We start from the raw sequence: 16,712 nt of genomic DNA on the forward strand, positions 1-16,712 counted from the left end.
TAGTGTAGTTTGATTTGTTTTTTTTCACATATGAGGGCTTTGGTCGTTTTTGCGCTTGTATGCACTTGAACTGTCTTGAATTTTGCAATTAATTTAGCAAAAAAATAATTTAGGACAAAAAAAATGCATGAATACAGTATGAGAAACTTAACATGTGGTAGGTAGGTACCAGACTTGAAATAATTCTTCAGTTGCCTTTAGCGTTGTTCACAGGAAGGTCTAATGGGACATCCAATTGTTTCTATATCAGTGTCTCTCACTGTATTTGATTTTATTCTGTTGCATTGTATGTATTACTCTATAACCCCAGATTGACTGATGTCCAATAATCTACCTGTTAAGCTTGTGTTTTTGCGCTTGTCTTTCATCTGAATAAGGTCTGTACGAGTAAAAAGCTCTTAACCTCGGAGCTTGTTATTAGATGGAGCTAGTAAGTACCAGTGCTTGGTGCTGCTCGTGGTAATGGAGCCTTTCAAGAGCTCTATTTATGCTGCTGAAGGCAATAAGATCAGTGCTGTATTATTCTTTTAACGCTGCACTTTTTTCACCCCTAAGGTCATGGAAGACGAAATGTTTTAAGAGAGAGACCTTGTATACATGTTTTTTCAGTATAACTGAGTAAGCACAAAGACAGTGTTATTTTAGTTTTTATGTGTATCAAAGCCATGGGCAGAAACGTTGAGAATCCCAGGGACAATGAGCTGTCATTATCTTATGGGAAATCCACACTGAATGAGCCACACAGAGAACTACAATCAGTAAGGACTGTTACTATAGCATCAGCTGATTTGCAGAGCTTTTGGTGACTTTTGTTGAAAATTGTAATTGAAGTGTTTTATATAATGTCACAAGGTTTTCTCAGAGCAGTCTTCTTTTTTGAATTAAAATGTCTTCGTATGCATTCACACCCATCCACGTGCAGTAGGTGCTAAGCACACATACAATTCACCGCAGGGCATAAAGCATGTCTACTGAAGCAGCAACGAGCCTTCTGTTCTACATCTTTGGACTAAATCATTCTGCAGATCTGCAAATTTTGGAGCTTAAGTTGTATTACTAAAGCTTACAAAAACAATACATGCTATATCATGTAGAAGGAGCATTGCTGCAGTGATATCTGTTAGCTGACAAGTCCGCTGCAGCTCTGAATGAACACATCACGACAGTTTGGTGTGCGTTCTTGTACTGGTGCTCATAAAGACTTGAGATGTAGCTTTGCACAGTACTGCATTGTGAAGTCCTGGGACAGAGAAGGTGGCAACCACCAGATGGCAGCATATGTTTGGGGGCATAACATATTGTTAGGATATAATAAGTAAATAAATTAATTATCACTCACATTGAAGAATAAACATGAAATACAAGTAAAGACATGTCCGAACTGATTTAAGGTTGATTCTCCGATACATTATCAATATTGAGAGAACTGACAAGTGTGTTCTTCAACTATAAAATGTAATGTTGATTAAGTATCTTGGCCGCACTTCCTAAATTTCAATATCAATATGATATGTCAATACCAATACAGCCTCAAAAATGGCAAATCTGGTGTAATCGGCAATATACTAGACCAGGGGTCGGCAACCTTTAACACTCAAAGAGCCATTTCGACCCATTTCCCACAGAAAAGAAAACACCGGGAGCCGCAAAATCCTTTTGGCATTTAAAATGAAGACAACACTGCATATATCGCTTTTTTTCTTCTTCTATGCCCTTGTTAATCAGTCGTGATTAATTAATTACAAAGCCTCTAATTAGATTCATTTTTTAAAATTGTGTCCTACCACTAATATTTATCTTACCTGGTTAATGTCATTTTTGCTCCTGGACCTCATATGTTACATGTTAGCTGGAAATCAATATTTTGCGAATGCCTATTAGACTTGTAAAATCTATTTATCTTAAGCTAATAACTTTTCTCCGGTAAGTCGCTGCCCTGTTTTCCAAGACGTCACTCCTCTGACTCTCTGACCTGCTGCCGTGTTCTTGCGTGTAACGTGTATTACCCTACCATGAGTACTTTTGACTCAAAGACAAGACGTGTCTTTCTTGGAGTGGAGCTTTAATATACAGGCTTGCCATTCTTGAGTACAAAACGATGTGAAACTACAGGCGTTGCTTCTCCATCTCCTCCGCATCAACCTTGCGCTCTCATGTCCCAGAACCCCAGCAGCACATCCGGTGAAGTGACACGTCAAAATAAGAGCGGTAATTTCACAATAAAACTCTCTATATTAAAATGCATTGAAACGCGCCTGAAAGGCAGAACAATTTATTTTCCAAAGTTACAGGGAGCCACAACAGAGGGCTGAAAGAGCCGCATGCGGCTCCGGAGCCGCGGGTTGCCGACCCCTGTACTAGACAATACAGAGAACATAAGAATGTCAAAACCTCTTACATTGACATATCAGCAGATTTTAATTTTTGTACATGACCACACAACAAAAGCAAGTATTGTCAACATCTACTGAATTTGGTAGTTTATAGTGAAAATGAACTTTGCTTTTTACATACTGCAGCTTCTTCTTAAGGGTCAGCTTGCATATACACTGAAGCTATTTTAAAAGGAGATGCTACTACTTTCTGGTCATTTTGGAGAGTTAGTAATTGGTGTCTGTTAGCATAGGCAGTTGCCTAGTGCTCCTACAGGAAGAGAGGTACCAAAGAAGAGAAAGAAATATTGTAAATTTGGCTCCTTGTGCACTTGTTCAAGTCTGTTACCATTTAACGGGCCTTTAATAATGTAAGAAAAAATAAAAAAATAAACATTAACTAGATATCTAGATGTTTTCTTAAAGAATTACAACTGTAAAAATCCCCCTAATGTGCTCCAATAAAACACTGAAGGCTTTGAGAGTGCGTGACCTTCTGACAGACTACAAATGGTTAGTTTCAGTTTTAGTAATATAACAGCAGCTTAGCAGCAGACAATGCAAGCAAGTGGTTGTTTAACCTCTGTTTTACTGATATCGCTTCTAAAATGTTAGTTTGCGTAAGGTAAATAAATGTGTAAATCCTGTCCAGATGGTGCAGGCATAAGGAGTTAATTAAAGACTGCATAAAAAAACAAAACAGATAGAATTAAAGTACACAATGGATTTTAAAACATGGTCAGGAACCACAAATGAAAGTTTCATTTTAATAACACCTCTTTATCACCACAAAAGTTACAGACTGTTTATAATGTGAAGGCAGTGAAGGCATCAAAGGCACAGGGGATCATGACCCTGGATAGTATTAGAATCATATAGGGATAAAAGTAAATAATAACTCATGTTTTGTATTATGTACTGAATGCGGTCAAAACCAGTATAATACTTATGAAGGACTAGTGTGGTTACCAATAGTGATGTTGATGGCATGACAGAACCAAACCACAACCCCCATGGATGAAGAAATTATCCAACACAGAAGTGTCAAAAACCACAGTTCCTTAAATGTCCACTTGAGGCTGGCTCCAAAAGTCATTAGATCCCCATAGACTTCCCATGTTCAGTGTCAAACTCAACAGTAAAATAAAACATGTTTACATCCTGGTACAAAAATCAGCTTTTGTATATATGTAATTTCCCTGTTCATGACAAAGGTAGAGTGGGTAAAAACTGTATATAGTTCACCCTTTTTAATTGTTTTTATGTGTAAAGTTATGATAATGAAGGACATTGGAATCCAAGGTCACTTGGAGTGTCAGGTGGGTGCCGTCACAAGGACCGCACATGATCTGGAGATGTTTGCATGGCCCTCCTCTGTGCCGCTCACACTCTGCCTTTTTGTTAATTTTTGGATGAGCCAGCAGCTACGAACAGCTGAGAGCAGGACGGCTAGAGCCATCACCCTTAGCTTCAGGTTCTTTTCACCTATGAGGGATTCTGTAGAGGATTCGTCCATATTTCATCCAGTCAGAGGTTACATTACTTTGTGGTCTCTGTTGTTCATAGCACCAGTGTTCACACTCAGCAAGTGTATCAAGATGTCATGCAAAAATGAAACCTTGCAAATGAACACGATAAATGTGTAGTGTGCAAAGTGTTTCAGCTTGCCATGATTCACACTGAGCTTCATAACCTCTGTTCAGGAAACCTGTGGGTGATATCACAGATGGTTCAGCTTTACATACATTCTATACACAGAAAATTGGTTAAAGTTCAATTTATAATACAGTTTGAAAAAAATGATGATAGCTGTCATAAAATTGTCCATGAAAACATTAAAACCCTTCAAAGTGTTGTCTAAGATGAGGATTTGACTTTATATTATACAATCATCACACATTCTGTCAAAGATACAAGAACCTTGTGGATGGCTGCCAAAAGTGTGGTAAAAATGTCCAAGCAGCATTTAACCAAATATTAGTATAGCTGTACATATATTCTTGATCCAGCAGATTTAAGACCTACAATAAATATGACAGAACTAAAACGTGTGGTTAGAGTTTAATACACACGTATCAGTTATTCCACCATAGAATAGCAAGAACTGAAACAGTCATTAGAAACTGAAGATTGTCATCATATAAATGTTCTTTAAAAGTGTATATAAACTTTTGTCCAGAACTGTAGCTGCTGAACATAATGAACAGAAGAACAGAGTAGACATGAATATTGCAGATGATTTTAAAAAAGGAACAGTATAGAATACAGATAGAAAAGGAAAGCTTTTGAGTGAATGCAGAAATGGTTAACTGAGTTTGTGCATGTGTGTGAACATTCTTTTCTTTTGAAAGAGACCCTTTTCTTTATGTTTTCCTGTTGCTCTGTCATGGTGACTGACATTGGGGAAATGCATTAGTGCAGTGGGAGTTACCCAGCCGAGAGGCTGCTGCTACATAGTGTCTACCACAAAGTTGGAGGAAGGAAATGCTTACACACTCAGGCACACACACACCCACAGTACACACTCTGAGAGAGATCCTTTTAAGGAAAAGGTCCTGGTCTTGCCTGAGTGCTGAGGGGAGCAAAGGCAAGTCCCTCAAATACAGAAATATAATTACATACACGCATTTACACACTGTTGTGACTGCAAGTTTGCATCAGTCTTGAGATTCTCACAAGAGTGTGTACTACTAAAGTCCACTAGATCTATTCAGAGTTTAAGTGATACCTGATATTGTGTTTGTATGTGGCTTATAATTCATAAAGCATTTTTAAGAGTGTGATATATCACAATGTAAGGTATGTAAACACAGAAAATGGCCACCTGTGAAGAACATCTTCAGTTGAATCTCTGAATTGTTTTGCACAATGTGCGACAACTTTGCAGGAACACTGTCGAGGAACTGCATCTCTTTTCACACGTCTGGTCAGCATTTCTATCTGTGTAGATGTGCGCTATTTAAACCCAACAAAGTTTCACTTCTCTTTTTTCAATTTTCTCACTCTGTGTCTATTTTTTTCTTCACCTGCCCCCCAGGCCGAGGCCAGGCTGGCAGCAAAGAGGGCAGCCAGAGCAGAGGCCAGAGAAATCCGGATGAAAGAGCTGGAGCGACAACAGAAAGAGGTACATAAGTCAAAATACACATTCACCAATGATAGAGCATGATCTAGTAAACTGGAAAATTGATTACTTTCCATTGTGGGCAAAAAAGTTTCTTCAGGACACATTTTAAATAAAGTTGTGTTTGCATGAATGAAAGATTCGTCAGTTTTGCAATATATGTTTAACATTTTTGGACTTATTATGACAGTAAAATCTGTCACTCTCAATGTTGTTTTTTGTCACATGTCCTAATAATGCAGTGTCCTCAGTAAAGATACAAGGCTTTCAAGTTGGACCGAAAGCATTTCCTTTCAACATTACTTTACGCTCTTAAGCTGCGAGTCCTTGATCCTGTAGGTTAAAGGTCAGCGGTGTCCTGTAACAACACAACTCAGGAGCAGTCTTTGTTGTTCAATGAAAGTACAAAAAACTATGTAAAATGGCTTCTTTCTGTAACTACAGATAGTACATGATGCGAAAAGGCAAAACTTACTCCAGAAATTAGTGGGCCTTAATCAGGAGGGCTTTTCGGCAGTGTAAAAATTGTGGTACTTTTTGATTTAAGATGTCCCTCTTTGCGACAGCGCAAAGGTTTTGCATCCTAGATAAATACGACAACTAAAGAGACACCGAAACCTGTAAAGTGGGCCTAGAAGAGCTCCACTGTTAGCGTTTGGCACTACATTCTGACTTACGTTGAATTAGGTGTAGCACTGAAATGTTGCTTTGTGGTTGTGTGTTTTGACTGCAGGTCAGCGGTGTGTTACATGAGTTTTTCTTGTCTGGTTTAGTACCTCTGATCTGAACCATGGGGAGTCGCGCTTTTCCGAGGCCACTATTCTTAGCCCATAGTAATCCCAAACACACAAACAGACGTCTTCTTCTCACCTGTTGAAACTGAACTCTGCAAAGTTGTTTAGAATATGTGTCCAAAGCTTGTTTTGAAGTTAAGACCCCCTAAGCCTCTAATTACAGATAACCCAGGTGGCGTTGGACAATAATATCCCTGAACTTTCTCAGGCCTGCTCTTCTTTTTTTTATAATCCCCTTCCTTATTGTTAGGTTTGGCAAAAAAGTGTATGTACTCTGCAACCTGTTGAATTTTTTTATCCGTCTAGTCCTGCAACAGTCAGTGAATTGATTAGTCAGAAAGCATAACAATAATTAACAACAGTTATTTATATATATATATATATATATATATATATATATATATATATATATATATATACATACACATATGTATGTGTGTGTGTGTGTGTGTGTGTTGTTAATAAGTGTTGTTGTGGTGTGTGTGTGTATATATATATCAAATTTTTAGGACTTTAATTGTGAAATTTCTTTAAACTTCATACTTGACTGTATTATTGCAAAAACCCTGTAAATCAAGTACTAATATAAAGTGGTGCTACATTTAACATTTTGCTCACTATTTCCTAATCAAATTATAGAAAACAGAATTAACTGCTAGTGTAATTGCACTTCAGTTATGACAGAGCAATTTTTTTGAACTCACAATTTTTTTTATCTCACTTATAATCACTTTGTCAACCAAACTACCCCCCTGCTTTTGCAAAAGAGATTTGTTCCTTGTCATAGCAAACCCTTTTCCCATTGAGGTATACCGGATAATCAGCATTGCAGCAGTACTTAATCACTCAATTATAAATACAACACAGGTGGTGAGCCCAAGCAACAGCCGTACACACAAGGGCTGGCCCAAATAATCGGCCCGATTAATGACAAATGTCTGAATATTCGGGTCGGATCGTAAAGTAGGAAATGATCAATTATTCGTATATTCGGGTCCAGCCCTAATACGCACACACACACGACATAAAGTCACAGGCCATTGGATTTTTTTGTAGCCAAGTGGAAGAGACATATATTTGCCCCAGTAAAAAAAAGTCGTAAACAAACTTAAAACACAGATACGTCTTCACATTATGTACCACTCATTACTTGACTATTTAATTATGTGAGTAATGGCTACATTCAGGATACCAATTTAAAATGAATCCCTATGATACAGTCAGTTTAGTATGCCTGCTCGTCAACCAAGTTTGAACACAAAACTTACAACTCTGTGTAGATTCAAGACTGTATGTACCCAAATGACAAATATGCATTTCTGTTTTTTTTGTCTTATTTATCAAGCTGCATGCACATTTTGATCTCCACTCCCAAATTTTTCCATAAATGGATGTAGAAATGCTCCTACATATGACTCTTATACATGGCTGTAGTTATTTATAGCACCATGCATCACATGTGTCTGTAAACCATTGCAATAATATTTTGATCCATTAATTTTAAACGTCGAAAGGATCAGTTAGTTATCTATAAATTGAAGGTGAATTTACAAAGTGCTTTGCAATTCAGAATCAAATGAAAAGATCATTAACAAGGAAGTAATGGCTGCGATGTAAAAAGTAAACAAATTATTTTTTTAGATACGCCTTTGAGTGACATTTTACTGAGCTCCATCCTGATGGAATAACAACAAAGCCAATGTGATTAGCGGACAGCCTAATGTTTTACTATAAGGTTACATCTCTGCATTGCCTGTTTTTATCTAAATGAATATGAAAAAGATTTGTTCAGGTGAAAATGGTGCATACTGTGCAAACACTTAATTAAAATTTATAAATGGAATCATTTAAATGTTGGCACTGTTTGGATGCCTGCTTGAGAATTTGCCAACAAAATGAAAAATCTAATTGCTTTAATTTTACCTAGCCAAGAGAAAGGTAAATGTACTTGTCCAAAGAACTCGTGCCTCAAAAAGGTAGTCCAGCGCTCCACCAGTCATATGTGCCAGATTAGGCCGTCATTGTTAAGCTGAGTCTGGTCCGTCTGTGTGTCTGGGTGTATGTGTGTGTCCCTTAAACCTTTTAGCCGAGTTCTAAAGTAGCTTAGCAGGTTGTGCTCCCTGGTCCAGCCTGCAGTGGAGCAGTTGTTGTTGTTGTCGTTGTTGCCACATTGTTGACATGAGCGATGGGTCAGTGTGCTCGCAGCCACCTTCAGGACCTTCGGATGTTTCCTCACACACTGACGACTGAACTTACAAGTGGATTATTAGCAGACGTCTTATAGCAGCAAACAAAAACAGAGTGGTTGTTGCTGTAGCTCTGAGCTCCAATCTCAGTGTCCATCTTGCCGTGATCCTGCCTACCTGACTGGCCATGGTGTTACCTGCTGACTGCTGAAGGATGCGACCTTTCCTGGTTCCCTGAGGAAGGCAGGACGGCCGGGCGTCGGCTGACAGGGAGGGGGCTGAGGGCAGCCCTCACCGGGCGCCCGAGAACCCCTCCGATTAGGAAGAGGAACTCGGTGAGTTGAATAGAATGGGAGCAAACATGTAGGCTGATTGTGTAACTCATTTGATGAATGGGCTTATGACGGTATGTGGCTCACTTCCTAATACGATGTCCAGACGCGTAATAAGAGATAAGTAAGCGACAAAATCCTTCCTGTCAGTTTTTAAACATTTTTAGATTGTGTGTTGATCATTTTTGGGCCACATTATGTTTTGTTTGGATCTCTACTCTCTCATTTCTGAGCAGTTGGTGCAAATTGAACTTGCTTTTTAATTTTTAGTAATACATTGATTGCAATGTTGTAATCCATTGTTTTGCAAGATGTCAAAGGTCAATAAAAAGTTTGAAAAGCTAGAGCTTATGTACCACCTGGAGATGGAGAAACGGATGAAGTTTTGTACAGAGGGAGTGATGAAAGATGTGTGCAATACATTATTGCTGTTCTTGCTTATACTGTGACACAGCAATGCATTTCTGCACTGCTAACAGTTGTAGTGTATCAGAATTCCCTGGCACTTGTTACTATTTATGGTGTATGGGATAGATAATGAATGAATCTGACCTTTTACAACTCTGTTTTACCTTCATGGAATTTAGCATGACTTTTCTTTCAGGACTAGACAGCAAATCTTTGTGGTTGCTAGTTTTTGGATGTGACTTTCCGTTTCAACTACACTATAAATTTGGTGAGGACAGGAGACCGTACAGTATTCATTACCTTGGAGTGCTGTAGTCACTGAGGTGAAGTAGCAGACAAAAAGGCCATCTGCAAATCGACTTTTGAAAGTCAAAAGCACAAAACAACCAATCCATTTATTGGGCAAGCGTACAAGGGAAACAGTGGTTGTAAATCTGGATTAAAGTACTGGAACGACTGCGGGGAAAAGTGCAACAGTGAAGGTGGGGTGTGTTTTCAGAGTGTGGTGGATTTGATCTGCAGAGGTTTTTAGCCAGGCTCAAAAGGGCAGTACATTGGCAGCTTTTGAATTCAACAGCAAATGTGTTGATCTTTCTGATGAAAGAAATTTATCTGTGGACAGTTTAAGAAAAACTGATTGTTTTCATGGCTGTTTGTATTGATTAACAGTTCCATCTGTAAATTGAACAAAGCAGGAAGGGACTTCACAGATCCTGCAGAGATCTATGTTGGTGATATTCTACAATTCTGCAGTTTCATTGAGCAGATGCTTTTATCCAAAGTGACATACATCTGAGATGCATACAACACAAGCAAGGATCTAGTCAGGGGAAAACAACTTGGTTAAGTGCCATAAAACAAGTTCAAGTGTGATAAGACATTGGTGCCTACAGGCGGTGCGGTGTATGTAATAGGAATTATTATTTGTATTTTTATGCATTTAAATTTTTTGCATTCAAATGAGTGTATAAACACAAAACATGAAAATTAACACTGCTTATCCAAACAAATACAGCTGGGGTTGGCTGGTTTTTATCATCATTTATCAAAATGGTAAAACCTCTTTAGTTGTTTATAATTTGTGCACTTCCTTAAAACATTCCACTTTGTAGACAGTGAGGCCCACAAGTGACAGCAAGCACACCAGCAACAAAATACAAACACCTTGTTCCCACAACATTAGACGAAGTTGTTAACAACTAGAGGACTGAATTAATAGCAGTTCCTTATATGTTCCTCCTGAGCTTTCCTCATAAGTACTGACAAAAATAAAATTGATTTGAATTGATTTTCTACCATACCCTTAGCTATGCCCTGTTATTCCTTAAATGTCGCCTTAACCTGCAACATTTTGGTATGACTACGTGTCACCCAAGCAAGAAATAATGTAGCAAGTAAACCCTTGTTAAAACATAACATTTGTACTTTAGTTTTGATGCTGAATAAACAAGATGCATTCTGTAATCTAGCAAGCTTGGATTTGCTGGTAGGCAGATTTTGTTACCTTTGAATAGAACCAGACTTGCTGTTTACCTCTGTCGTCGGTCTTTATGCCAGGTTAAGCTAATCAGCTGCTGGCTGTAGTAAATGCAAAGACGTGACACTTGTAACACTTGTCAATCTTCTCTCAGTTAACAACAGATGTGTAAACGAAAGTTTAACTTACAAAATGTCAAGCTTCTTTAACTGGTGCTTTTTAACCCTCTGAACTCCTAGCAGTTTCTGGGCATATTTTGCTCTTTAGTCACTGTGGACTGCAATAACAAATCCTGCATCTCTATGGAAACAACACAGCCATGGCTAGTAGATAGATCCAAGATAAAATCTCCTCTGTGCGGTATGATGCAGCTTTAATTCCATAAATCATCCAAAAAGAGAAAGAACTTGATTTATTTGAATTTACCTGAAATGAAACAAACCTGTAATCAATTGTACAATATTTTTTGAAGTGCGCACACGTGTTCCAAATACTGGAAAAAAAAAAAAAAGTGATTCTGCTCTTCTGCAGATGCTTTTATAACTTGCGTTTTTCAATTTGTTTCCATACTGGTCTCCTGTCTGCTCTGTATAAACACAACCTGCTGTTTGGGTGAAAAGTCCCTGAATTTTGTCATGTGACTTTTGGTTGCAGCTGGGCTTCTACTGTTTTAATGGTTTTACACAGAAGTGCTGTTTTTGTTTTTTGTTTTTTGGAGATGCTGGTTGTTCAAACATTTCAGTTTTTGGCAATTTTTGAAACAAACCACGTAGTATAAAATTGTGATGATTAAGCTTTTTTTTTTTTTCTTCAGATGAAGCCAAAAGTAACACATAATTAGTTTATTCTGCTGATGAATAATGCTATTTTGACAATATTAAATATTAGCAGTCTGCCATTCATTTTTGGTTAACATAGTAATTTTAAACTGCTCACTGATTTTGGTTCTTGAAGTTTTCTGTGCCAGGATATGTAAGAGTTCACATATTTATCACGCTTCAGACTTGATTCGATATCACTTTATTATCAGGCAGTTCTTCTGAAATGTGTCTTGCATCTCTATGTGTGCCCTGTTTTACATAAATAATGAAGCACTGTATCTAACCAAAAAACTAAGCAAATACTCCAACATACGAGACATCAAACATTTTGAATAAGTGAGTGCAGCGCATTAATTTGATCACTTCCTTCAGTACTTAGTCCACACAGTAAAAGTGAGGCTGGCTCAGAATCCAACAGTTTGACAGACAGAGCTCTGCAGTCTCTTCGATGAAGCCTGTGGGACACTTTGATGGTGAAGCTTTATTTCCCAAAAAAGAAAATATGGTTGAGGTGATCAGTCAGAGACAGCATTTCCATAGTATCTTGTTATATCTTGAAGAATACTTTGTTTGAAGAAGAGCTTTTGAACACTCATTCCCAACACCTAAATTCATGGTTGCAAGATAAAAACATCAGGTTTTTAGCTGCAGCCGTTATTTTACTGAGTTGAGTTTACATAATAATGCTGGTAATTAAAATAACTTAGTATCATGTGAAGTTTAAATACAAGTTTATGCATTAGATGATTTAAAACTAAATCCAAGTTTAGTTAAATAAATAAAATTAGCTTGATAGCTTCATGTTTATTTACACTGAGCTGAGAATTTTAAGTCCCCTCCTCTGTCCTCTGTCAATTTTAGATAATTAAAAGTGGTATTTGAAAATTACTTTGACTGTTCATTAATCAAGAATTCCCCAAGGTCAGTGTGGTTTGTTGGTTGAATATAAATTTATGAGAAGTTTTCATAACTCAAAAACAGCGATGCTTACTATTGTGTTGTTAAGGCCAAACATTATTTTTAAGAGTGTATGTGCGTGTTAATGGCACAGGTATGTTTCGTCATGGGGATGCAGATTCATGGCAATTTCCACATTTGTGCAGAAAGTTCAGTTCTTTCCATCTTTGTCAGTAACAACTGAGAAATGTATTTACAAATCAGACTTGCCTTGCTTTGCTTTGTGGATTGTGAAAATCCACTTTAATCTTCTTGCCAGCTTCATTTGTTGACTCCATCCTTCTGTTTAGCGCTAAATCCTGAAACTGAATTTATTTTTTGACTGCCTCCAGCAAGACTTGTTTTCCACTGCAGTCCTCTCTTCCACACTGCACAACACTGTATTTGAGATTCAGAAAACTTTATTTGAACCCTGGGGGCAATTAAAAAAAGCACGTAGGGCAGTCAGTGCAACAATGACAAAATGAAGAAATGGAGATAAATATATATACAAATCTAGAACAAGTAATAAGAATGAAAATGAAAATAAAAAGAGAGAAATAAGACATAACCCTAACCCAATAACAAAACGATAACGGTTTGTTTGATTCAAATGACTGAAGTTTCTTAAGAAGATGTGTTGTACCTTGCAACAAATACAGTCTCTGTGTGCAGGAAGCTTGTTCATTCTGTAGGTTGTTGGCTGTAACTAGTGGAGGATACAAACTCTCCAGAAGATTTGTACTCATAAACGTAGATTGTATGGAAGTTACACTATGGCCCTGGTAATCTACAGCTTTCTGCCAGAGACATCAGCCTTAAAGACCCATGGGAAAATGCCTTCCAGTCCAGTCTCATAGGTCTTTAATTCTCCAGTGAACTTGTGTTCTTGGGTCAGTTCCTATTGGTCCCTGCTGAGCAGCAGGTACTTTACATTCCTGAGGGCCTCTCATGTGTTTTTCTGCATACAGTTTCTCTTTAACAGCTGACTTCTCAGTGTTTCAATTTCATATCTGTGGCTGATCTTTATTTTTTCTTTTTATATGTTTGATATTTTCCGATCTTTGCCCTCTGCTGCTCATCGGTGTTGCTGTGTAGATCTTTCAGGTGCAGAAGGTAGGCCTGCTCTTCGTCTTTTCCACCACGGACAGTATATTATTTTAGTGTGGTTATGTAATTAGTTTTGGCATGTGCTTCAGATTTCGACCTAGAAAATTATGGCATTCGTTACCTGTATTGTCTTGCCCTCATTTCTTTTCTCTCCTTAGAAATACTATGGCTTGAACACCAAAATAGACGACCGAATGGACAGCAAATGGGGAGATATTGAACAATGGATGGTACAGTTTGTGTGCCGTGATGACAATACTAAAAACTGTTTCTATTGTATGCTAAATTCAGTGCATGTGTTACATTGCATCTGTACATATTCTGAAGCTGTTCTGTCTGTTGACTGGAAGCTTTTACAGTGTCTGGATTTGAATGCCAGATAATTCCTGTTAAGCCTTTTTTGGAAAATAACAGATTATAATGAATCAAAGCTTGGCCATTAATGATAATCCACTTATTCAAAGGAGCCGGGTGGCCGTTTGGCTTTGAATCAGCATGACCATCTGCCCCGTTGGTGCGAGATTGCATGGGATTTGCTGTGTCGAATTCACCCTTTAAGTTACTTAGTTTGGGTCATCCCCGGTCCTGAGAGAGGTTCAGCACAGCAGTAAGGATAGGTTATATGTGTGACTTGCAGCTTGATTAACCGTGATGAGTTTTAACTGAAGTGATATACTTACACTGTAGGAAGTGATAAGATTTTATTAAACTGTGTGGCGTCAATAATAGTTTAAATGACATTCTGTTAATTTGGACACTGCATGTGGTTGAAGCTAACTGTATGTTGTTGGTGTGTTTGCTGGATTACTGGTTCACTGTGGTTTTAAAGGCATGCATGGTTAATGCTACGCAAGAGTCCTTCTGCACCAGACCTTGAAAAAGATTTGTCAGTGTTCTGGGATAACACATGCATTGCACAAATGGATTCAGATAAACTAGTGAACTGTCAAACTGTTGTTCCACTTGTGGTGTCAAGTCTGATACACCAAAGTCTACATGCTGCTGATGGGGTTTGATAGTATTTTATCAAATCTGAATCCAATGCTGTATTGAATCTTATTAGGTGGTTTGTTTTTCCTGGAATGAGGACATATGAAAACTATATTATTTTCATTTCACCAAGTATTATGCATCCACAGAGAGGGTCTTAACTTATTTTTCCTTTCTCTGCAATGGAAAACACCCTTTGCTCAGCACAAAGGGGCTATGCTGCAGGTGCAGAGGCAGAAATGTTATTTATTCCTCTTTATTACTCAACTGAATGACTCGTATCATTCTGCCTGCATAAATCGCATAATATCATCTAAAAATTGTTGCACTGCTGCAGGCTAATAAATCTGATGGGCCGTAAAATACAATTTACTGTAACACAAGCAGTAGGCTCAGGCAGAGCTCTTGTCCTCGTGGCGTTTTTTTTCTTTAACATGAAGGACTGTAAAGAAAAACTTCAGCAAAAGACTTGTATTTCACTTTGCAGATAGCCATAGAGCCAGAAGGAGGGAAAATAGAGTCTCAGAAGGATCACAACTGAAAGATTGTGAGGGAATATGTTAGCAGCAGAACCTAATAAATGTGAGAGTTTTACAAACTTGAAGCAGTATTGAAAAGGGAACTCATATCTGAGCCTGTTCCTAATGCATATATGTAGGTGTTACCACCTAAAAGTATGCCTAAAATGAAATGAAAACACATTTTAATTGCTATTTTTAAAATGACTTTATGGACTGGAAACCACTGGATCAGACTGACTTTAAAAGTGTAACACAAGCAACAGTTTTCTTCGTCATCCATCCGTCTCGTTGATCTTTGACATCTCTCTCCTCCTTCACATCCTGCATTTCCTCTCTTCTCCATCTTCACCTCTCCCTTCCTCATCCAGGAGGACAGTGAGAGGTACTCACGTTCTTCACGGATACAAACGGTTTGTAGTCTTCCCTCTGTTTCCATCTCCTCCTGCATTTCTTCTGTAATCTTGTCTTCTGTCATTCGGGAAATATTTAAATACATTAGGATGTGACTCCTAATAGACTGCAGGAAGGAGCAACTGAGTTTTCTATGTAGATTCCAGTCACCACGGTGTCATAAAATCTTCTACTGAGACAATACACTATTTATTGCAAATGTTGAAATGGTGACCGTTATTTATCTACAGACAGACCTCTGTTAGTCAGTTGACCTATTGCATGTCTTTCCGATTTTATTTCCGTAAGATTCCTGCTGGAATTGTGAATTTGTATTCAGAAATATACTTTTATTGCTTTAGGTAATTTTATATTCTGGCTTTTGTTAGTTACTACTGGCTAACATGCAGACAGTCTTTGAAAGTTCATAGTTTTCACATGAGAATGTACAATGTCACAAAGCACCAAAAAAAGCCATAGTAAATTTCAGGTGTGGTTTGTTATTTTCTGTCATTTATCCGTAAGAAGATGATCCCAATTAAAGGAAAGGTCTCATAAACAAATGACTGAATGAGTCACTGGAATCACTTGCCTTTGCAGCGAGAGGCCAGCTGTGAGAATCTGCTCTTCAATGATGTAACTTATACTTTGTGTCCAATCTCAAAACCCTAACCATCCATTTCAATCTCTCGCCTCTCATACAGCTCTCAGACGAAGATGAGCGGATGTCGGTGGGAAGCCGGGGCAGCGTCAGGGTCAGTATCACTCAAACAGCACAAGTAATAAAAATTCAAAACCTCTCTTTAAGCCTTTTTTCCTTACACTTTTCAGTCGTCATCACATACCTTATGCTTTTTGATTCACAAAGACAGACCTTGTTCTCGTGATCTTTTGCTGATGTGGAGGCAGTGAGTCTGTTCTTGGGAACTTAACAAGGTGCTGTCAGTGTGGGTGGTGCTATTTGGTGATGATGTTGTTGTCTCTTGCACAGTCGGATCTTGATGCAGTCGGGGCTTATGGAGGAGGGGTAAGGGTCGACGTTGATGAAACACAGGCTGTGGATTCATTTTTAACCTCTCCTAAAGATTTGTTGTGAATGGACTGTTTTTTGACTAATAACTGGTTTGAGGTTTAAACAAGAGGAATAACATCTTACATCTCACTTATCATACAAAGCATGTCTGTGTGCCTAATAGATGAATGTAGTTGATTTTAGTTATCGGAAACATCGAGCTTTATTTTCTGTCTACTGTA

General features: G+C 38.1%; 1 protein-coding gene across 7 annotated transcripts in view; it reads left to right on the forward strand.

Moving 5' to 3' along the window:
- The window catches only part of lrrfip1a (leucine rich repeat (in FLII) interacting protein 1a), a 53,898-nt gene that overhangs the window by 15,479 nt on the left and 21,707 nt on the right, over positions 1–16,712 (forward strand). For 5 of the 7 annotated variants that reach the window (XM_051958427.1, XM_051958428.1, XM_051958425.1 and 2 more), the window contains exons 2-6: positions 5,410–5,496; positions 13,546–13,563; positions 13,716–13,787; positions 15,437–15,478; positions 16,163–16,213. In XM_051958427.1, coding sequence (XP_051814387.1) covers positions 5,410–5,496; positions 13,546–13,563; positions 13,716–13,787; positions 15,437–15,478; positions 16,163–16,213 — 270 coding nt within the window. The remainder of the gene's footprint in view (positions 1–5,409; positions 5,497–13,545; positions 13,564–13,715; positions 13,788–15,436; positions 15,479–16,162; positions 16,214–16,712) is intronic. The other 2 variants (XM_051958424.1, XM_051958426.1) reach the window with 2 other exon arrangements.

The sequence above is a fragment of the Acanthochromis polyacanthus genome, chromosome 14 (genome assembly GCF_021347895.1).
Source record: "Acanthochromis polyacanthus isolate Apoly-LR-REF ecotype Palm Island chromosome 14, KAUST_Apoly_ChrSc, whole genome shotgun sequence".
Lineage (NCBI taxonomy): Eukaryota > Metazoa > Chordata > Actinopteri > Pomacentridae > Acanthochromis > Acanthochromis polyacanthus.